This window comes from Carettochelys insculpta, chromosome 1 (genome assembly GCF_033958435.1).
Source record: "Carettochelys insculpta isolate YL-2023 chromosome 1, ASM3395843v1, whole genome shotgun sequence".
NCBI lineage: Eukaryota > Metazoa > Chordata > Testudines > Carettochelyidae > Carettochelys > Carettochelys insculpta.
The window spans coordinates 271,530,926-271,554,600 of NC_134137.1; the positions used below are offsets into that span (position 1 = coordinate 271,530,926).

The 23,675-nt window shown below is 49.0% G+C and overlaps 1 protein-coding gene across 1 annotated transcript in view; it reads left to right on the top strand.

Moving 5' to 3' along the window:
- Positions 1–23,675, top strand: part of TBXAS1 (thromboxane A synthase 1) — a 353,481-nt gene that overhangs the window by 113,409 nt on the left and 216,397 nt on the right. Inside the window, exon 3 of the mRNA XM_074983822.1 lies at positions 2,000–2,052. Within this exon, the coding sequence (XP_074839923.1) occupies positions 2,000–2,052 (53 nt within the window). The remainder of the gene's footprint in view (positions 1–1,999; positions 2,053–23,675) is intronic.

Here is a 23,675-nt window from a genome sequence, read left to right on the forward strand (position 1 = left end):
TGTAGATCATAGAAAGCAAATTACTTTCCCTATCGAAGTGATAAATACAATGCCATATGATTTTCTGATTACTATAATTTTGTCATCATCGTGGGAGGGATGTTTATTCACTTTTGGGGATACACTTTGTAAACCTCCCGTCCTGCTACTCAAATTATATTTATATAGCATGGTAATAATTTAGTATAGTGAAAAATTACTTTATCTAAATGGATACCAATTTTCTTCAATTATGAGAGTGAAACACAAATAAGTAAAAATTCAAAAAAGTCTGTCAAAATAAAGCTGTTTAATTTTTCATTTTATCTCCAATGACTACTTAGCATTAAAGGCAAGCCAAGCAGGTTTTTTTTTATTTGTGAGATAATGTTTTATTGATGGCTTTCTTTACTTCTTTTTCACGGTTCCTTTATTTCTCTTGGGTGTAATGGATAAGTTATATTCCTACTCTCTTTGGCTATGGTTACATTACAGCGAGACAGAAGTCACTGTCAGAAGAGATCTTCTGACATAGTGTGGCCACACACAAAAGCCAATTGGAAGAGCGCTCTGCTCTGTCAACAGAGCCGCTGGACAGCCCGGCCGACAAAACAGGCACCCGGAAGCCCAGCAGACAGGGCTGCCCATTGTTCTGGATGTCCTGTTTGTTAGGAGAAGGACCCCAGAGTGTTTACACAGCCTTTTTGCTGACAGAATCTGTCAACATCAGCATTATGCGTCATGGCTGAGAGGCAGAACGCTTACAGCAAAAGTGCTGAGTTTTGTTGATAAACTGTTAACAAAACACATTTTGTGTGTGGACGTTCCACCGGTTTTGTTGACAAAAGTATGTTTTTTTTAGCAAAACTCGCTAGTGTAACCATAGCCTGTTAGTTTTTCCCTTATCTGCATTTCCAAATCCAAGCACAACAAAGGTTGTGAGTAGGGCTGTAACAAGTTCACGGCCATGAAAAACACATCATGGACCATAAAAGCTGGTCTCCTACCATGAAGTGGTCTTTTGCGCGCTTTTACCTTGTTCTATACAGATTTCATGAGGGGGACAAATGTTTCTCAAATTGGGGGCCCTGACCCAAAAGGGAGTTGCAGGGGGATTGCTGGGTTATTTTAGGTGGTTGTGGGATTACTTTTGTATTGCCTTCAGAGCTGGGCAGCTGGAGAGTGGTGGCTGTTACTGGATGCCCATCTCCGAAGACGGTGCCCTGCCAGCAGCAGTGCAGGAGAGAGGGTGGGAATACCATACCATGCTACCCTTAATTTTGCTCTGCTGCCTTCAGAGCTGGGCAGCCCAAGTGTGGTGGTTGCTGATGGGGAGCCCCACTCTTCAGGCAGTCATGTAGAAGTAAGAGTGGCAATACTATACCCACACCAACTTTGTTGCTGTGGTACTGCTGGCAGTGGCTTTATCTTCAAAGCTGGTCTAACAGCCAAAAGCCCCTGCTCCTCAGCTGCCCAGCACTGAAGGCAGCACCACTGCCTGCAGCAGTGCAAAAGTAATGATAGCAGCAGCACAAGTCCCTTATAATAACCTTGCCATCACCACCCCCAGCTTCGTTTTGGGTCAGGACATCTACAGGTACCACTCCATGAAACTTCAGATTTAAATAGCTGAAATCATGGAGCTTACTATTTTAAAAATGCTATCACCACAAAATTGACCAAAACAAACTCTGAATTTGGCAGACCCATAATTATGAGTCCAGGCCCCAAAATTGTAAGAATGATTTAAATTTTTAAAGATTTTTCTTTCTTCTTGTATTTTCATTTTGAGTCTTTGGGGTCACATTTTCAAGTGTCTTCATGCAACCTGAAATGCCTTATTTTTTTTAAATGAAAGCAGAGTTTTTCTTATAGTAACATTACCCCAGGATCTGAGATTTAAGAAAAACACCAGATATCATGAATGTTGGCAAACTTGCATTCTAGGATCACAAATGTCCCGGTAATATCATATGCATTTGACGATAATACTGTGGTAACTCTCTTTCTCTTTTCTCAGGGCTATTGGGAAAACCATACAAAACTGATCAACGAGTATGGACCAGTTTGCGGGTAAGTCAGCAATACACTTTGTCTACTCTGCTTTCTTTTTGGTTTGAAGCTTCATTATAGTGAACTAAGGCCACTTTACTCTTAAATAAGAGCACCCAGATGGGTGTTAACATAGTTATGTGCACTGACTTTCCACCTTTAGTTGATTTTCCTTCCCTTTCTTGAAATGATATACACTCATCCCTCATTTAATGAGTACTTGACTTACGAGTACTCACTAAAACAAGGGACATACATACATACCTTTGTTCACTAAAAGAGTGAACTTCCCCCACTTATATGAGCCAGCTGCGAGGTCCCTGGCTGGGGCGCAGGGAAACCCACAGCCCCGCAGCTGGCTCTGCTGCAGCCACAGAGTTCCTGGCTGGGGTGCAGGGAAACCCACAGTCCCACCCAGCCTGTTCCCAACACCCCTGGCCCACAACTCCCCACGCATCACCCAGCCCCGCACACTCCCAACACTCACCCAGGCCTGGTCCCAAACCCCCCAACCCCCCACTCCCCCCACAGGTACTGCTTCTGTAGCCCCAGGAACCAACCGCCAACTCATCCACTGGAGTGCCACCAGTTTTTAACCCTTCCTCCCGCTCATGGCCCCAAACTGCCCCCAGCCTTTAACCTTTTCCAACCCTGCCCCCCAGGTTCACTTACTTATCAAAAGCAGCTGCATTCTGCCACTCCTTCCCCCAGTTTAGGGCCACTAGGAGCCAATCAGAGACTTTAACATGTGTGTAATGGTAATTTAGTGTCCTTCTTACGAATTTTCACCTATGAGCAGAAAGTTGGGAACCAGTTGTGCTCGTATAGCCAGGGATGAGTGTATCAGTTTTGGAAGTTGTTCCCATAGCAAGACTTTATGAAAGAGGAGAGTTTTAATCTGAAGACAAGCAAGGTGAGGTCTAGACCTAATGGAGGTCTCAGTGTTAAAAAAAAAAAATGTTCCTATTCCTGAGAGTCTACACTGGGGGCTTTGCAACCGTCTCATTCCACAGCTATGTTTGCCGATGGCATAGGATGAGGTGATCTGCAAGATAGTCCATCAGGCTTTCTAAAACAGGTCAGGACTTAAAACTCGATTTCTGAGCTGAAGAGGAGGAGAATGAGATTCGCGGAGCAGTGGTATAATGTTGTGTCCACCTGTGTTGTCGGAGGCATTTTGTGGTACCAATTGTGTTCTTCGTGTGGCAGTCACATTCAACCCTAGGGAATGCCCTACAGAGGTAAAACCAGGGGATAATGATATCATGGCTGTGGGTGGGTAGATTCTTATCTGAGAGGAAATGATATAGTGTCCTGGCCAGTTAGAAATAGAAAAAGATGTTTATCGCCAATGTGGCAGTTTGCATTTGTTTGAAGGTAGTAATGGACTGAGCAGGGCTCTGAGGTGTCATACTATCTCAAAGATCCATAGTCTTGTGCCCTTAAACAGTGGTGATGGCAGAGCACTCGCATTAGTTTTTCAGTATCTTTTCCTCTTCTTATTAATAGCACGTCTGTATTTTCTAAGTTGATCCAGAGCTCTCTGCTGTTCACTCACCTGCTTGCCCTCTTCTCCTGGCTGTGGTGAGGGCAGAGCAGTGTCAGTGGAAAAATGAACTGGTGGCACATGAGTTGCTCTCCCCGCCCCCCGAGTGGTCTCGTGCAGGTATTGGAGGGTGAGAGAAAGCACTAAGCCTTGTTAGCCTGCACATAATGGGTATGTAGTTGATATGTAGGTATATATCCTGTCTCTCCAGCATCTGGCTGACTGTAGGCACCGATTACATGGATGTTGCAACCCGGAAGCACCCATGGGGAAAAATTCCTGGGTGCTCTGCACCTACTGGCAGCCACCTTCCCCTCCTCCTCCCAGCACCTTGTGTGGGGGTTCCCACTGACCAACTCCTCCCTCCCACTCCCAGTGCCTCCCATCCACCACTAAACAGCTCAGGGGTGGTGGGGAGGAGCAGGTAGGAAGAGATAGGGCAGGAGCTCGGGGAAGGGGTGAAATGGGATCAGGGTGGGAGGAGGTGGGGAAGAGACAGGGGCTTGGTGGAAAGGGTAGAATGGGGGTGGGGCAGGGGCAGAGCAGGGGTGGGAAGAGGCAGGGTGGGGAGTTGGTGGAAGGTTTAAAGTGCATGCAAAGGTGGGGGGCGGGTGTTTGAGCATCTCCCCCGCTAGATGGGAAGTTAGCATTTCTGTGACTGACAGCAATGAGTGGCTCCAACTCACCGCTAGCCTGTTTATGCCTGCAAGGTCTTGCACGTGTGCATTCAGCTCTGTCTGGCTAATGGTGCTGAAGGCTGCACTAGAAGCTCAGATTTTTTTTTCCCTATATGTGATGGTTCTTGGGCTGTCCAGGACTGAGAGTTACCTGGTTACTAGCCCGTCCCCCAAAGCAGTCTTCATGATGCTTAACTGGGTATCAGATCCCTGACACCAATAGCCTTGAGCCACCTAAGCACTCTTCTCTGGGCTATGCAGGTTAACAATAAGAGCACCCAAGTCCCTGGGCCCCTTTGAAGCCTTCCCCTGTAGTGTCCAGCTGCTTTCGCACTGAACACTCACAGAAATATCAGGTCTGCTTCCCCGGAGGAAGCACGTACCCACCAGCTTGAAGGACTGAACTGCGCTTCAGCCCCTTGCTTAGGATCACAGCACTGCGATATATTTACATGTCAGACCATAATAAACATGCAATAACAAAGCTTCAAGAGTTGAGAGATAATGGACTGAGAGTATTGGCAACAAATAGTTACATATAGCTCAGTGGTTAGACCAGTGTTTCCCAAACGTTCTGGCATCATGTCCCCATTTGGGTTTTTGAGAAACCCTCATGCCCCGCCCCCGGCCACCTCTTTTTTACCACTGGCCAGCCACCCTGTGAGTGGCCTGCGTGAGCCCCTCCCCTCCCCCAAAGCCAGACACTGCCAGCCCCTCATCTAACCCCATCCTTCTCATCCCCCCACCCCACACTCACTCACCTTTGCAGGAGGAAGCTAGCTGCATGTGGGCCTTTCCTGGCTGCTTGCTTTTTATAGTGGCTCTGCTGGGTTGCCCACATGAAATGGCAGGTGCTGCGAGCCAGAGGCAAGGGCTGGCTTTTTCTTCAGGGGGGTGGGTTGGCTCATGCCCCCCCCCCCCAGAATTTCTTTATGGCCCCCCCAGTTTCAGAAACCAGGGGTTAGTGCATTGGCCTTATAAATGCAGGGTTTTGAGTTCAGTCTTTGAGGGGCCCTTTCAAGGGTCTGGGGCAGATTAGATTAAAAAAAAAAACTTGTCATGGATGGTCATAGGTCCCGCTGTGAGTGCAGGGAACTGGACTCGATGACCTCTCAAGGTCCTTTCCAGTTCTACGTTGTGATGATGTCAAACAAAACCATAACGTGCTCTTTAGAGACGCCATTTAATCAACAGGTTAATCTCCTGTCTAAAGAAGTTTATCTTATCTCGACAGTCCTCTGCAGAATTTCAACCAAGGTGGATCGAGATCCTGTTTTCATGAGTGTAAATGCATTGTTCATTTACTTTGTGGATGCAGAATGAGATAGTGTTTTCTTCCCCTTCTTTTTCTAGCTTCACACTTAATCACTTGCACCCAGAGTCAGTATGCTATGTGTAGCAGTCTTTTTGACGTCACATTTTTTGATAACTTCTAATGTAAATTGCATCCACTAGGTTAGCTTACAGTGCTTGCTTAATATCCCAGCAGACAGACAGGTGAACAAACAGCTCTTGTGTGACAAAACCTGCCTCTCCATCTAAAGACACATTTTCAGTACGTACGCATAACTTTTTACACAATATCTGTACATACATTTCACAGCAATATTAAGGACCAATGTGGCCCAGCTGTCATTTTAAGATTTCACATGACATTCAGTGAAATTCAACAGAGACAAATCTGAGGTGCAACACTTAGGGAAGGATATAGGTAGTCCGTCGTGTCCAACAATGACATCTTGAGCTTGCACAAGCTCATTGGTTGTGGACTCGCATGTGGCTGAGGCGTCCAAGCTTTGAGTGGCATGGGTGTTCACAGTGGGGGCAAAGGAATTGTCCTGGCTTTGTTGGTGTGGCTGCTGCTGTTGCTTTCTTACTCTCATGAGCATCAATGAGGTGTACGCGTTGCTGCTCTTCAAAGTTGTCATCCAAGTGTTGTATGAGAGTACACCAGCCTGTTCGGTCTTTTGCATGCTGCTTTAGCTGATCTGGTTTTAAACCAGCTTGAGCAATGTTGGCCTTCACACAGTCTTTATACCTGTTGCAAGGCCTACCTTGTTTCCTTTTGCCCTGGGAGAGTTCACTGTAGAGGAGTTGCTTAGGGATTCTTGACTCCTCCATTCATACGATGTGCCCTGTCCAGCGAAGCTGGGCTTTCAGAATCATGGCTTCGATGCTCGTGGTTCCTGCTCTGTCCAGAACTTCCAGGTTTGTAACTCTGTCCTGCCACTGAATGTGCAGTATTGACCTCATCAATGCACAAATATAGCATGTGGGATAACTCTCAGGAAAAACTTCCTAACTGCAGGAATAGTAGGACAATGGAACAAATGTCTAGGAAGGTGTGAAAGCTCCTTTGATAGAGGGTTTCAAAGGGAGGCTGGATAGCGGTCTGTCTTGCATAGTTTAGGCACAACAGTTCCTGGCAGTGGGTTAGACTAAATGCCCTTCTAAACCTATGATATAGGTTGGAACTCTATACAGAGATCTTTCCTTGTCCAGCAGCATACCTGCTCCAGTATCTGTGGATATTTCAGGGCTGGAGCACACACAGGGAAAAACTGGGTGCCTGGCACTCAGTAACACCTCACCTGTGCTCCCAAGGAGCTTCCTCTGAGTGCAGGGAGAGAGTGGAGACTGGGGAATGCATGAGGTTGAGAGGGCAAGGTGGCGGTGGCCTCCAGCCATGTGTCTCGGCAGCCGTCCTGCCTCTTCCCTCAACCCCCCATCTCTGCTCTGTTAATGCTGGTGCCTCTGCTGCTGCTGGAATGGAGCCCTGCAGCCAACTGCAGCAGAGGGGCTGGCATTGGACCTTCCCTGATCCAGCAAACTCCCTGGTTCAGGACCACTCAGGTTCTAAATGTGCTGGACTGGGGATGTTCAATCTATGCTGTGATTCTTTGGTGAATGAGACTGTACATTCCAGAATCAGGACATTCCTGAGACTCCCTGGACCAGTGTTTCCTGATTTTATTTGGCCACAGAACCCTTTTATAGTCGAAAGAATTTTGCAGAACCCCATTCCCAGGCTTTACCCTCCTTGGACCCCAAACCCCCCCCCCCATCTCCAGGCTTTACCTGCCTCAGCCCCCAAATCCGCCCCCCCATCACCAAGCTTTACCCCCATCCTGCAGACCCTCCCCTACTCCCCAGGTTTAACCCCTCTCAGTCCCAAACTGTTCCCCGGGACTAACCCATCCATGGAGCTGGCTGGGCAACCTATGTGGGTGGCCATGTGCACCCAATGGAAGGAAGGCTGGTGTAGAGGTGTTTTGCTGGTGGGTGAGCTCAGTCACAGCCACTGGAGGGCTGTGGCTGCACAGATAGTGGAGTGAATGAGGGGCTCTCTGCAGCTCCCTGCCCTACCACTGCTGAAATAATGGAACAAAATTCAGTTGGTTTAATGGTCAGATCCCTCCCGCTGCCTTGCCGGCCATTAAACCAATTAAATTTAGTTCTACGTTTCAGCAGTGGCAGGGCAGGGAGCCGCAGAGGAGTCAGCTATTGCAATGGAATTTTCTCATGAAACCCTTATTTTCTGCGATACGCCATTTGGGAAATGCTGCCCTGGACATTTGTCATTAAGGGATTTTGGGGTGACGCTGTACAAGGCCAGGAGAAGATTTTTCAATAGCAGGACAGTTTCTGGGGTGTGTCTCAGAGAGAAACCTGATTTATCAGGGACCCAGGAAGTTGGCAGAGCATAAATTCTACTCTGGAAATCTTCCCAAAAACAAATCTTTAGGAAATTTTTACCAGGCTTGACGTAAGCCCAGTTATTGGTTCAAAGAAAATGTTGAGGCCCCTGGTGGTTGCTTGTGTGTGTGTTTGTGTACACATGTGTTGTTATGATCTAATTAATGTATGAAACTCATTCTCTCCAGCTGCTTATATTTGAGTGTTACAGTCCTTGTGAATACAGGTAACAAATGCTGTGTGGCAGCTGTGACTGCATGACCAGAATCAAGACATTTGACCAGTTATCTTGGAGAAGATCTGGCATTTTGCTCTTTTCAGGTTAAAACAGTTTCCCAAAAAGTATGAAGAGCATTTACCTGAATTTTCACAGTGGTGCAGTGTTGAATACAGATGTTGGGAACAGAAGCCTTTGTTCTACCCTGCCCCCCTCTTAAGGTCACTTGAATAGTCTGAATGATAACATCACAACTGTTTTCTTTTGTGTGTGAATTGGTTTCCTTGACAACAAGATGTCAAATCAACTTTACGGCGTTAATCAAGTCAAAACAATATATCCCTTCCATTCCAAACAGCCTCAAGTTATGGGGAATTATTTCAAGCGAGGTTTTCTAGGTCACAATACTTTTTTTTTTTACTTTGGTCCAGTGTGCAGAACCAAAGGAGAGGTCATGTCATGCTCCTTTACAGAGAGAAACAATGCAAACAACATATAAGGATGAATGTGTGTTGTGAAAATCCTGTCTATTTTCATACAGGGAGGGTCCAGAGTGGGCACCACAGGGAAAACAAATGGCTCTTGGGTGCAAAGAAAAAGAGATGCAGTGTTTTCGTTCCTTTGAAATAAATGGATTCATGCAGTCCACTTCAGTTTTGAAGAGCTAGGATCACCATTAAAGCGGCTGTTCATGTGTTTATAATTCAGTTTTAGCCTCAAGTATCACCTACAAAAATGCTTATAATAAATTTAATGGTTTTTCTAATCAAAAACAATGAAAAACATTCATTTTGGAAACAATGCTAGTTAGGGTATTGTTCCCTTTCATCTTACTAACAAAACGGGATCATGGTTTCTCTGGGATATAAGGTGTTCTACAGGTTATGCCTCAGACAAACCTGCAGTGTCTAAATCCTCTATTTCCTTTGCATCCAGTTGTCCCATTTCAGTTCAAAGATATGACTTTTGCTGGGTAAGAGGTGCTAGGGAGCCTTAGTGGAACTGGCTGATGAGGAGCCTGGGAAAAAATATTATATGGAATCAGAAATGTGTCTAGGCCAGCAATTTTCAAACCTTTTCAGCCAACCCCTCCTTCCTTTTAATTGTACAAGTTTTAGTTGCACCCCACCTACCCAGACAAAAAGAGGTGAGTGGAGGTGGCACTCCCTTCCAGAGTTCCTCCATTAGGGGTGGGGAGGGAGGCGGTGGAGGGGGGCTGGTGTCTGAGGCACCTGGTATGGCTGCTTTCCTTGTTTTGTTTCTTCTCAGCACCACCCCAAAGGGGCCAGCACTCCACAGTTTGAAAACCTCTGGTCTAGTAAAATGTGCACAGATCTTTAGAAGCTAAGACTTAATCCTACATATCAACTCCATGTGCATTCGATTGGCCTTTGCGATTTTTGCCATTATCATTTCTATAGCACAATCTGTGCACTTTGGTGATACACAGCAGAAAAACTGTGTCAAAATAAGTAATAGATTTCCTGTCTTGTAGAACAGTGTTTCTTAAACTAGGTTCCATGGAATGCTGGTGTTCTGTGAACAACTTGCAGGTGTGCTGTGGGCGTCTGACACTTTTTTGATAGCATACACTAAGGCTATGTCTAGACTGCAGGCTTCTGCTGCATTGGGAGCCTTCTATTGACATCCTGGGCATCCTCATTCTACAAGGAAGAAGGGATGTCTTGGCACAGGGGGATTGCCCAATATTTGGCCCTGTGTGGCTGGGACAAATATCAGGAAAGCTTCTCTTGACAGAACTGCTGGCAGGAGATATGCAAATGTGTTGCACAATTTGTGTATCTTTTTACTTGGCAATCTAGACTTAGCCTGAAGGTATATATTTTCTGTTAAAACCAGGTATAATGTTACTTCTTCATTGCTATGGTTCCTGGTTAAATTGCTTCATTGTGGTTTTGCTACATATGTTGCTGTTTTTATTTTTCTGCCAACAATTTTTTTGTTGAAGAAAATTTTCACAGGAGTTCTGCATAAAAAATACTATGGGTTGGTGTTCCGTGGACTCAAAAAGTTTAAGAAACACTGCTGTAGAATGCAGCATGCAAAAATACAGGAAAAGCCAGCACAAAGTTAGAATGACAGGTGATAGATAGAATTAGAATGAGTCACCTACTAGAGACTGATTTTGCGGTGAACTCCATTTGGGTACAAGGGTCCAGTCAGAATGAAGAACTTGCCATAGCAGCTATAATGCATTTTTGCAACAGAATATCCTGTAATTTATTGCTGCAGTGTTCATTCTTGATAGCCTTCAAACATGGAGTGGCTCACAGTTAGTGGAGACACCCCCAGCTCCTTCTCCTCTTTCAATAAAATGCTGAATGTTTAAACTGTGTCCCAGCTACCACAGGCTCCTGCCTCCATTCCTCCCCCTTTTCCACAGCAGGGAGCAGGCAGGCTGGTGTGGGGTCAGCCCCAACTGGTGTCGGGTCAGCAAATCTCCCCAGTGGTGGCTCTCAGGAGGGGAAATTGAAGTTTCACAGCATACTTGGAGAATTCTCATGGCACATCTGTGTGTTGTGGCGCACCAGCTGAAAAGTGCTGGTCTAAACAGAATGAATTGATACTTCTTTAGCGGTTGGCCACATTAAACATGCCATTGCAAATGGCATTCGTTGTCCTTTTAGCCATGTTTACAGGTAGGCCAAGGATCAAATAGTTGTAGACTGGGGTGGGCAGTCATCTTTGATGGGAAGTTACTTCAGTACTTTGATAAGTGGCTGCACTTTTCTGTGGAGGGAGTCTGGGGTCTGGGACGGAGGCTGGGTATGGCAGGGAGCTTGGGGTAGGGAACTGGTGTGCAGGAGAGGGTGTGGGGTCTGAGAGGGAGGTATTGGGGTGCAGGGTTCAGGAGGAAGTATGGGTGCAGAAGAGGATTCTAGGTATAGGAGTGCATGGTGTGGGAAGGAATTGGGGTGTGGTACCAGAAGCAGTGCCTGGGAGGCACTTAACTAAGAAGCAGCTGGCCAGCAGCACTCTGAGGTGGCTTCCCTGCCTTCCAGCAGCCCCAGCCCACTGGCTGTTCTCTGGGCTAGGGCAAAGAGCTTCAGGCACTGCCTCTGCCCCAGCAAAACCTCTCAGCTCCCATTGGTCTGTTTGGTATGCTGTCCCTGCCCCCAGGAGAATCTCTCAGATTCTAGTGGCTGCAAACTAGCCAATGGGAGTTACGAAATTGTACTGCTCCTGCCCCAGTAAATCTCTTAGCTAGTATTGGTTGGAAACCAGCCAGTGGTATCTGAGAAATTGCGCTGCATTGCCACAGTCCCCCCAAAATATCTGCACTCCTATTGGCCCCCAGTTCTCTCTCCCCTGGCAATGCTCGGGGTAAACACCAGGATGGATTAAAAGGGTTGGTGGGCTGGATCTTGCTTGTCCATGTTCTAGACACTGAACTCTCATTCCCGCTTGTGGTCCCTTTGTGTCTGGGATGATGTATGCTGTTGACTCTTTGTGATGATGACTAGTGTAGCTACTGCTTGCACTATACCTGTCTTGTGGATAAACAGGGGATGTGCATTTTCGTGGCTGTCAGTCTGGAACTGTGCACAAAAATGATGCTTTTCTCCCCTTTGCCATAATAGAACAATAAAATTTTGGTCCCATTCAAGTCAATAGTGCCCAGATTTCACGCCCCCCCACCCCGTAAACAGTTTACCCTAAGAAATAGTGCATTTATGGTCATTTAATTTTACAAGATTGTTTTGATACCTTTCTCTCTGTCAATGTTTTATTCTTCCTCACCTGGAAAGAGTAATTGCAAAGTAGGTGGTTCATCATTGTTTCTGCTGATGAATGCAAAAACAAAAAAATCAGCTTTCTGAAATAATCTTACATTGTGTGTGTGTGGGGGGGTGTTTTCCTGGTGTCTGGGGGTTTTGAATGACTCCATGGCTATGCTATTGGCTTCATATTATTTTTAAACAAGTAATTTTGCATATTTCATCTCAAGAAAGACATACCTGGGCAAGGACTGAGGGCAAAAAAAGCAAGCTTCCTATTTTTGCCATAGTGCCTTCTTAATCTCTAGTTCGCATTTTCTCTTTTATAGTTTGTTTTGCTAGTCTCCCTTGAGCTGCATTTTCAATGTTTTAAAAGGATTATATGCTTTTTGGCCTGAATAAAATCTTTTTCCATTCTATGGCTTTTGTGCTCTGCTTTGTGCTTCCTTCTCGCATCATGATACAATTTTGTGACTTAAATCATGTACACTATATGCTTTATGGAATCATTGCAGCAAAGGTACTACAGTGGCTGAAGGGGCTTTTTCATCTCTGTAGTGAATTCACCCCCCTCCAGATGCTGCAGATCAAGGTGATGGAAGAATTCTTCTATTGTTCTAGCTGCACGTAGACTGGGGATTTTGTCAAACTAATAACATTGTATGGGGTGTGAAATTTCTCACAACCCCAAGCAGCATAGCTAGGTTTACCGGCATTGTAGGTTCGACCAAGCCTACAATATTCTTAAGAAGTCCTAAATCTACTTCTGTGGATTGTAGTTATTTAACTGTTCCCTTTACATAGTTGCTATATTTTGGCTCTGTTCAGTAAGGTACTCGAAGACATGCCATCACTGAAGATATTTCAGAGCAGGTTAGATAGATGTCTATCAGAGATAGTCTAGACAGTGCTTGGTCCTGCCGTGAGGGCAGGGGACAGGACTTGATGACCTCTTGAGGTCCCTTCCAGTTCTAGAGTTCTATGATTCTATGCCTAACCTGAAGCACATGAGTAGTTGTTCTACTATAGGCTACGTCTACACGTGAAGCCTACATCGAAATAGCTTATTTCAATGAATAACATCTACACGTCCTCCAGGGCTGGCAACGTCGATGTTCAACTTCGACATTGCGCAGCACAACATCGAAATAGGCGCAGTGAGGGAACGTCTACACGCCAAAGTAGCACACATCGAAATAGGGATGCCAGGCACAGCTGCAGACAGGGTCACAGGGCGGACTAGCGCTTCCGGGGCAACAGCTAGCCGCTCCCTTAAAGGGCCCCTCCCAGACACACACAGCCTGCACAGCACGCGGTCTGAGGAGCCATAGGCACGCAGACCCCGGGCTCCGCAGTCATGGACCCCCAGCAGCAGCAGCAGCAGCAGCAGCAGCAGCAGCCAGAGGTCCACCCAGCCCTCCCGGCAGGAGCAGGGCTTGCCCTGATCCATGCCATGCGGGAGGCAGCTGAGCACCTCCTTGCTACACCGGAGGAGGAGCTGCCCCCAGGGCAGCAGGGCTCAACCCCCAACCCTTCAGCACCCCGACCCCACCCCTGCCTCACACGCCGGCGGCTGTGGAGCTACCCCACCAGCACCGACTGGTGGGACCGGCTGGTGCTTGGGGAGTGGGACGATGACCGCTGGCTCAGGAACTTCAGGATGAGCCGGCAGACATTTATGGAGCTGTGCCAGTGGCTCACCCCCGCACTCAGGCACCAGGACACCTCCATGAGGCGTGCCCTCACAGTGGAGAAACAGGTCGGCATCACTGTCTGGAAGCTGGCCACTCCAGACAGCTACCGAACCGTGGGGCAGCAGTTTGGTGTCGGCAAGGCCACCGTCGGGGCTGTCCTCATGGAGGTAAGAGAACCCACGGGGGGAGGGCAGGGGAGGGCAGGGCAGGGCAGAGGAGGGCAGGGGAGGGGAGGGCAGGGCAGGGCAGGGCCACGCACACCCTGCTCACCCCTCATGGGTGCTGTCCCATGTGCTTTCCCTGCAGGTTGTGTGTGCCATCAATGCCATGCTCCTGCACAGGCTCGTGAGGCTGGGGGACGCAGATGCCACCATCGCGGCCTTTGCCACCCTGGCTTCCCCAGTTGCTTCGGGGCTCTGGATGGGACTCACATCCCCATCCGTGCCCCGCATCACAGTGGAGGACGCTACATCAATCGCAAGGGCTACCATTCTGTGGTCCTCCAGGCCTTGGTGGACAGCCGGGGCCATTTCCAGGACATTTATGTGGGCTGGCCTGGCAGCACCCACGACGCCCGGGTTTTCCGGAACTCGGGCCTGTGCCGCCGGCTGGAGGCGGGGACCTACATCCGCCAGCGGGAGATCCCTCTGGGGGACACCACCATGCCCCTCTGCGTCATCGCAGATGCGGCATACCCCCTCCGGCCCTGGCTCATGCACCCGTACACAGGCCATCTCTCCGCTAGCCCAGAGCACTTCAACCAGCGCCTGAACCACGCGCACCAGGTGGTGGAGCGCTCATTTGGCCACCTGAAAGGACACTGGAGATGTCTCCTGACCCGCCTGGATGCGGGCCCCAACAACATCCCCCTGATTGTGGGTGCCTGCTGCTCCCTGCACAATTTGGTGGAGAGCAAGGGGGAGGCCTTTTTCCAGGGCTGGGCTGTGGAGGCCGGCAGGGCCGACGTGCAACCACCCGCTTCCCCCCGTCGGCAGGTGGACCCCGAAGGGACCCGGGTCCAGGAGGCCCTGTGGGCCCACTTCGATGATGAGGCCGTGGGGTGAACTCTGCCAGGCCCCCCACTGCCCGCCCCTTCCTCCACCACACTCCTGCCCCAACGCCCACACCATGGAGCACCCAACCGCACCCCCCTCCCACTTTTCCTGGACAAATGACAGCACGCACTTGTGGCTGAACTTAAACTGCTTTTTCTTTTAGAACTTTTTTTTTTAACTATAAATATATAAAACAGGAACAAACTATATGCAACATGTGTGGAACCAAAGTAATATGTACAAATAAAACAATAGTAAGAAAAAAGTGTGCTCAGTAATAAAAAGAAAACCAGGGAGGATAAAGGGGAGAACTATTTACATGGGGGGGACGGGGCAAACGGGGGGCACAAAATAATAAGTCCCAACTATATACAAGGGGGGGGCCATGTCCCGGGCCCCTCGCCCCTAAAGTCCGGCACTGGGCGTGGGCGGCCGGGAGCCCCGCCGCGGCCGCAGCCCTGTCCGGGGCTGGCTGGGGGTGGGGCGGACCGGAAGATATGCCCGGCGAGTCTCAGCTGGCTCCAGGGGTCCCTCGGTGCTCCGGCCTTCGGCGGTGGGTGGCAGGGCGACGGCGGACGGGACGGCGACGGGTGGAGCAGCTGGTGGTGCGGCGGGTGGAGCAGGCAGGGCGGACGCTGCGGTGGCCGGCGCGCATGGGGGGCCAGGTAGTCCACCAGGTGGTTGAAAGTCTCCATGTAGGCCCCCCATGCCTCTTGGCGCCAGGCCAGCGCCCACTCCTGCAGCTGCAGGTGCTGCTCCGCGACCTCCAGCTGCCGACAGTGGATGGCCAGCAGCTGGGGGTCCGTCGCCGTCGGCTGGTGGTGGCGCGGGGTCCGCCGTCTAGCCCGCCGTGGGGCCGGTCGGTCCTCGGCCGAGGGGCTTGCCTGGAGCGATGGCCCCGGAGGGCTCTCCGGGACCACTGATGCCTCGCCGGCGCTCTCTTCCGGTCCTTCTGATGGTGCAGGTGCGGGACACAGGAGAGGAGTGGGGGAAGAAGAATGGAGACAGGCGTTAGTGTGGGCCCCGAGCCGTGGCCTTTGTCCCCCCAGCCCTGTGCTGCAGGTTCCCCATCCCCATCCCTGGGAGATGCTGCTGTGATGGATGGGGTTCAGGGGTCCCCCTGCACTGCACCCCGTCCCCTGGTGGGAGCGACTCTCACTTCACTCCGCAGGGTCTGACAGAGAGGTTTCTTAGGCCACAGATGCCCAGTTTCTCCCAGGAGTGACAGCACCAGCTGTCGGAAGAGACAGTCCTTCCAACCCGTCGTGGGGAGAAGACCCCAAGGGGTGCCCCTCTGGGATGCAGCTTTCCCCCTCCTCAGGCTGGTTGCCTTCCAGCTCTCCCTTCCCCTAGCCTCTGCCTGTGGCCCCCGCCCTCCCCCCCCAATTCCAAGCCAGCTCGGCTCCTCCCTCCTCTTTGTTCAGGGCAGAGGTGTCACCTGCCAGCTGTAGCCCCAGGATCATCCTTTGCCCCTGGGAGCTATTCGGCTCTTGTTGCTCATATCTAGCTTGAGTCTCCCTTTTGCACTCCCCCCACTCCATCACATGCTGCTGCTGCTGCTGTTGCTGCTGCTGCTGCTGCGGGGTGTCCCACCCCCTCCTCCCGGGGGCCCCCCGAGGTTCCGCTCCCCCCTGCCCCGGGGATGGGGCATGGCACTGTCGTGCGGGGTGCTGGGGGGGCAGGGGCTGATGCACTGCTGTGAGGGACATGGCCCTGCTGTCCTTGGGGCCATGGCCATGTGAGCATGTGGGGGGCCCTGGACACATATGTATTACCCCCCGCCCCTCAAGCCCAGGGGTGTACACCAGAGGGGGGTACATACCTGTCGGTCCACTCCCACGGTCTGGAGATCCCTGGGGGGCGGAGGCCCTGCTGCTGCTCCAGGATGGCAGGAGGAGGATCTGCAGCCCGGATTCTGCAGAGGAGGAGCCCCCCCCCTTCCTCCTCCTCCTCCTCTTCCTGCCGCGATGTCCCGGGGGTGGGCTCTGGGGGGGGCCCCCGGGGTGCGGGGCTTGCCTCTAGGGCAGACTCCAGCTGCAGGGCCTGCTGGAGCTCGTCGGCCAAGGTATCAAGGGTGGCCGGAGGGGAGGAGTTGTGCCGGGGGCCCAGGATGTCCCTGAGCTCCCTGTAAAAGGGGCAAGTGATGGGGGCGGCCCCAGATCGGCTGGCCGCATCCCGGGCCCGGGAGTAACCCTGCCGCAGCTCCTTCACCTTACTCCTGACGTGATCAGGAATGCGGGCAGGGTGACCCCGGGCAGCCAGGCTGTCGGCCAGCCGAGCGAACGCATCCGCGTTCTGCCTCTTGCTCCCCATTACCTGGAGCACCTCCTCCTCGCTCCAGAGCCCCAGCAGGTCCCGCAGCTCGGCCTCCGTCCAGGAGGGGCCCCGCTGCCACGTGCCAGCCTGGCTGCCCGCCTGGCTGGGCTGGCTGCCCTGGCTCCCCTTGAGGGGGGGTCCCCTCGGGGCGCTGGGGGGGCTTCCGGGCAGCCATCGCAGCTGGGTGGGTGGCTGTGCTGGCTGAGGAACGTGCAGGCTGGCCGCGTGTCTGGGCTGCCGCCTGCACATTCCCTCAGCTTCCTGCACAGGAAGGGAGGGGGAGGGGACCTTTAAGGGGCCGCTCCACACGGCCACCATTGAGCTGAGGGGCTGGAGAGAGCGTCTCTCAACCCCTCAGCTGATGGTCACCATGGAGGACCCCGTAATTTCAATGTTGCGGGACGCGCAACGACTACACGGTCCCTACTTGGATGTTGAACATCGAAGTAGGGCGCTATTCCTATCCCCTCATGGGGTTAGCGACTTCGACGTCTCGCCGCCTAATGTTGAAGTTAACTTCGAAATAGCGCCCGACGCGTGTAGCCGTGACGGGCGCTATTTCGAAGTTACTGCCGCTACTTCGAAGTAGCGTGCACGTGTAGACACGGCTATAGTCAACTGAGCAGCTCACATGCTTTGAGCAAGAGATACACTTTAAGTATCTGGCTGTATCAGGGCCATTACAAGGAGAAGTTAACAAATGGATTTCTGACTGAAATATGTACAATTACTACAGGTATAAGTAAACATCTAGTGCAACTGAAAGAAGTTGTTAGAATAAAAATGTATTTTTTCCTCCCATTTGACAGCACTTAGTAGACAGCTTGACTATTGCTCTTTGTAGTTCATTACCCCATTTTAAAAAGAATCCACAGATATCATCTAAGCAACAGAAAAATATCAGTATTTTTTCATTTCAATGTTGAAAACAATTTAAACATTCAGGGCATGACTAAATAAAGTAGCCCAAAAGGTGGAAGGCAAATCCTAGTGAGGTAAATAGAAATGAACATAAACACCACCAAATTAAGTGTAAAACTGTAATAAGGAAAGCCAAAAAAGATTTTGAGCAACAGCTAGCCAGAAGCTCAAAAAGTAATAACAAAATGTTTTTTATATACATTAGAAGCAGGAAGCCTGTTAAAAAAACCAGTGGGTCCCCTAGACGATACAAATACAAAAAGATCAATCAAGGATGATAAAGCCATTGCAGAGAGACTAAATGATTTCTTTGCTTCAGTCTTCATGGCTGAGGATGTTGGGAAGATTCCCAAACCTGCAACGTCTTTTGTGGGAAATGAAACGGAGGAACTGTCCCGGACTGAAGTGTCATTAGAGGAGGTTTTGGAACAAATAGATAAACTTAATGTTAACAAATCACCAGGACCAGATGGCATTCATCCAAGGGTTCTGAAAGAACTCAAATGGGAAATTGCAGAACTATTAACACTAGTTTGTAACCTGTCCTTTGGATCAGCTTCAGTACCTAATGATGGGAAGGTAGCTAATGTGACGCCAATATTTAAAAAAGGTCTCTGGAGGTGACCCTGGCAATTACAGGCAAATTAGTTGAAACAATAGTAAAGAATAAAGTTGTTAGGCACATAGAAGAACATAATTAGATGGGCAAAAGTCAACATGTTTTCTGCAGAGGGAAATCACGTCTTACAAGTCTGTTAGAGTTCTTTGACGGGGTTAACAAACAATGCAGATGGGGAGATCCAGTGGATATAGTATACTTAGATTTCCAGAAAGCCTTTGACAAGGTCCCTCATCAAAGGCGGTTTTGTAAAGTAAGTTGTCATGCGATAAGAGGGAAGGTCCTTTCATGGACTGAGAACTGGTTAAGGGACAGGAAATAGAGGTTAGGCATAAATGGTAAATTTTCCAAATGGAGAGGGGTAACTAGTGGTGTCCCCCAAGGGTCAGTCCTAGGACCAGTCCTGTTCAATTTATTCATAAATGATCTGGAGAAGGGGTGAGCAGTGAGGTGGCAAAGTTTGCAGATGACACTAAACTGTTCAAGAGAGTCAAGACAAAGGCAGACTGTGAAGAACTTCAGAAAGGTCTCATCAAACTGAGTGATTGGGCAACAAAATGGCAAATGAAATTTAATGTGGATAAGTGTAAGGTAATGCACATTGGGAAAAAATAACCCCAACTATACTTACAATATGACGGGGGCTAATTTAGCTATAACCGATCAGGAAAGAGATCTTGGAGTTATCGTGGACAGTTCCTTGAAAACATCCACGCAGTGTGCAGGGGCTGTCACAAAGGCAAATAGGATGTTAGGTATTATTAAAAAAGAGATAGAAAATAAGACAAGGATTATCTTACTGCCCCTATATAAATCTATGGTACACCCACATCTTGAATACTGTGTACAGATGTGGTCTCCTCACCTAAAAAAAGATATCCTGGCACCGGAAAAGCTTCAGAAAAGGGCAGCTAAAATGATTAGGGGCTTGGAACAGGTCCCGTATGAGGAGAGGCTAAAAAGATTGGTACTTTTCAGTTTAAAAAAGAGGAGACTGAGTGGGGACATGACAGAGGTATATAAAATTATCACAGGTGTGGAGAGGGTGAATAAGGAGAAGTTATTTACTTGTGCCCATAATACAAGAACTAGAGGACACCAAATGAAATTGATGGGTAGCAGGTTTAAAACTAATAAAAGAAAGTTCTCCTTCACTCAGCGCATAGTTAACCTGTGGAACTCCTTGCCAGAGGAGACTGTGAAGGCTAGGACTCTTAACAGAATTTAAGAAAGAGCTAGATAAATTCATGGAGGTTAGGTCCATAAAAGGCTATTAGCCAAGGGTAGGAATGGTGTCCCTGCCCTCTGATTGTCAGAGGGTAGAGATGGATGGCACGAGACAAGTCGCTTGATCATTGTCTTCGGTCCACCCCCTCTAGGGCACCTGGCACTGGCCACTGTTGGCAGACAGGCTACTGGGCTGGATGGACCTTTGGTCTGACCCAGTATGGCCATTCTTATGTTCTTCATCAACAAATGGAATTTGTTAAAATCAGCCAACAGAATAAAATTATACCTTTCCACTTTAAATAACAGTGTTCCAGCCTGCGACAGGGTGTGCTTATGACACACTCGGCAAGAGAGGGTTAACCCATGCTCTGGACAGTGGAAGTCCAGCCCTTCAGACTGTGCCAGATACCCACCAGCTGCTGCTGCCTCCCTATAAAAGGGAACAGCCCAGTCATTCCAGCCTCTCCTTCGTGATTCTGTTTCTCACATTGGAAAAAAAAAATGGTTTCCTTAGCATCTGCTCTCACTTTGTGATTTGTCCTCTTCAATTTTTATTCCTGTACTCAAGTTTTATCCATGCTTACTGAAACCACTCGCTCCAACTGACTTTTTTTAATACCATCCCGAGATTCAGATAGACTTCAATAAACCACTGCAGTGGATTTTTTTTTATTATTATTATTTTGTCATACGTATGTTAAATTTTTCCTCTACCTCATTAATCCTGGAATCAGTTTTATTCTAATACATGTTACTTACTCGGAGATGGAGAAGAACAATATCTCCTTTCTCTCTGTGGCTTACCCTTTATGTGGCTCACTACCTCTCTTCTCACCTCTCCAAATCAAAGACTCCGCATTATGACAACCCTCCCTCTAAGTCGGGGTGGGCAATAAGCAGCCCAGGGATTGGAAGTGATTCACCAGCGTTAGCCACTGGTGAGCTGCCAGATGCTTTATTTACCTGTGCATCCACAGGCACAGCTGCTCACAGCTCCTGTTGGCTGTGGTTTGCCATTCCCATTCAATGGGAGCTATGGGAAGTGGTGGCCCAGCCCATGTCGATTCCTACGGCTCCCATTGCCAGGGAGAGGCAAACTGCAGCCACTGGGAGCTGTGAGTAGCCCTCAGACATGCAGGTAAATAAAGCGTCTGGCAGCCCACTGGGGCAGAGGTGACCGGTATGGCGATTCCAGGGTGAGGGGCACTGACCACGTGCCTCTGCCCTGCCCATGTCCCACCCCTCCCATCCCTGCTCTGTCCTCGCCCACCTCTTCTCTAAGAATCTTGTGCTGCTCTTGGGCCTCGTCACTCCAGGGGAGGGGCAGGACTGCCCCCATACTCGTCAGAAGCACAGTCGTGCTGACAGTGAGGGGGGGCATCTGGGGTGCGTGTGGCCCACTGTGCACCTCTGTGTTTCACCTATGGCCAGGGACTAACCCTGGCGAACCACATCCGACCTTTGGGCTGCTTATTGCCCACACCTGCTCTAAGTTCTGGGTGGAGTTTGGCCTAGGCTAAGGCAAAAGCGTTCTATACATTGGCTGGGATGGTTGGTACCTGCATGCCTATGTACATTGCTTTTGCAGTTCCTTTAGCTTTGCTGCTTTGAGGAGTGAAGAGTGAATGGTGAGCTGGTGTCAAAGCAGCAAGCTGGTTGTTCAGGAGGCAGTAAGACCAGTATCCCTATAGAGCTTTAAGTTCACATCCTATTTTATAGCCTGACTTCCCTACATAAACCAGTCCAGAAGATAATGGACCAGATCCTCAGCTGGTGCAAATTGGCATAGCACCACTGAAGTCAAAATATTGGGCCAAATCTTCCGATTGGGTAATGTAATCTGAGAGCTTCATGGTCTCGCTCCATTGTTCCCCCGGACAAACGTTGGAATAGGTATATCCATGTAAGTGTTTTGGTATCCTTTCTGACCTCTGACCCCACCATCATACCATGTATGCAGAGCTGTTGAATGTGTTTCACAACTTCTGATTGAACCACTGTGCACATGATCTGCCTGTGGATTTTTAAGGAGGGTCTTTCAGATGATTCATTCCAGTCCCCAGATTAAGTACCTTCATGCTTCACCTAACCACTTCCAGCCATAGGAGAAGTGGCATTCAGATGATTGTGCAGCGATAAGAGGCTGTGGTGATGTTACCGGCACTACAAAACTTTACCGTCAGGTTCAAGCTGTTTGTTTAATTGTGTGGAAGCAAGAGACCAGAGGCCTAGAGGAAGTTTGGTCAGGCTGTAGCCTGGCCTGAAAGGAGTGATGGGTACTACGCTGAAGGTATGCGGAGACGAGAGATGAGATGCAGAAGCTTCCAGCATACTGATAATGTGCAGCATCTTTGAGATAAGCCAGACACAGGCAGTGCCAGCTCCCATTACTTAAGAGAGTAAGCTTTGAAGTCTATCTGTTACAAAGTCATGTGACTATTGTTTTCTTTACTTGTAAAAGTATATGTATCTGCCCAAATTGGTGTTTGGGGAGACACCTATCACTAGCTAGGGGAAACTCTGTGAGTTGGTGCTCTCCCCTGCAGCTGCTTGTATAGTCTAATAAAGAGTCTCTGACGGTTTCTAACCAAAACACAGAGTGAAGCTTTGTTTCTTCCACTATTGCAAAGTGCTTATCAGCTAAGGAGATTTCAGGCGAGATCAGCATGACAGATAATTGCCTATATCTGAAAAGTGACAACCCCCTCCCCCCACTCATGCATCTGATGAAGTGGGTCTTTGCCCACAAAAGCTTACGCTCCAAAATATCTGTTAGTCTATCAGGTGCCACAGGACTTCTTGTTGTTCTCCTCCTGCCGTATCTCCCTCTGCCTCTGTAACCCATGGCTGTCACAGAAAATGAGGTAGCACAGGGAGTAGCCACACAGGATAGCCATGCCAGGTACAAACCCTCTTGAGCCCTGTGGATACTAACTTGGCACAGCTAGCCCATGTTGCTGCTTGCCACAATATTGGTCACGCTGCCATTTTTAGCTCTCAGTAAAAGCTAGCATATGTTAAAGGAAGCTGGGGCATATCACCCTTGGCCCTTTGTGTAGACCTACCCCCCCTCCGGATATGATTTCTTCCCCTACTAGGTTTTTCATCTCTCCTGTTTATGGCAGCATTGATCCATTCTTTTGGCTCTTGTAGAGTGGTTATCAAAGGGGGACACACTGTGGCTGTGTTTTGTCAACCCACTGCCTTTTTTCCTGTGAGTGTCGGCTGCATTTTCTTGGTATTATTTTACTTTCTGCCTTTTCTAAGCATTTACAACCCTTTTATTTTCTGTCTTTCATCATTCTCGATAGATTCACTGTGTTTACTTCAGAGCTTGTTCGTTTGCTTATCCTCCAGTTATTTAGTTTTTTGTATAGACAGAATGGGCCAAACAAAATCCTGGTTTCATTCCATTGACTTCAGGGCAGTCAGGTCAGGGGAGAACTTGTTCCAGTATTTGTCCTCCTATCTTTAAAATGAATCTGAAACATTATCCAAAGGCTCCTAAAATCAGTTGATTTCTCACAATTCACAGTAATGCCTTGGAAGATCAAAAAGACAACTGTTCTCTCCACAGCATCCAGCCTCTTTGAGTGTGCGGATGAGGGGAAGTCCCCTAAGTTCTCGGCTGCTAGACTTTTAGGTGTGTGGTCCCACTGCCATTTGGGAAGTGGTAGAAAGTAGCTCAGATAGGAGCTAGATAAGCATCACCTGGGAAAATTAACAATGTATAATGTTTGCCTGGGAACACAGAGCAGAGAAACTACTTTAGAAAGGAGACTAACCCCCCAGAACCCTAGAATTCTGACTAACTCAGGTGCCTAAGACATGGACCACTGATTGGGGCTGATTTGAGCAAGAGGAATTCCCGGGCCAAAGGGACTCTCAAACATGCTTGAGGCCGTGTCTGCACGTGCACGCTACTTCGAAGTA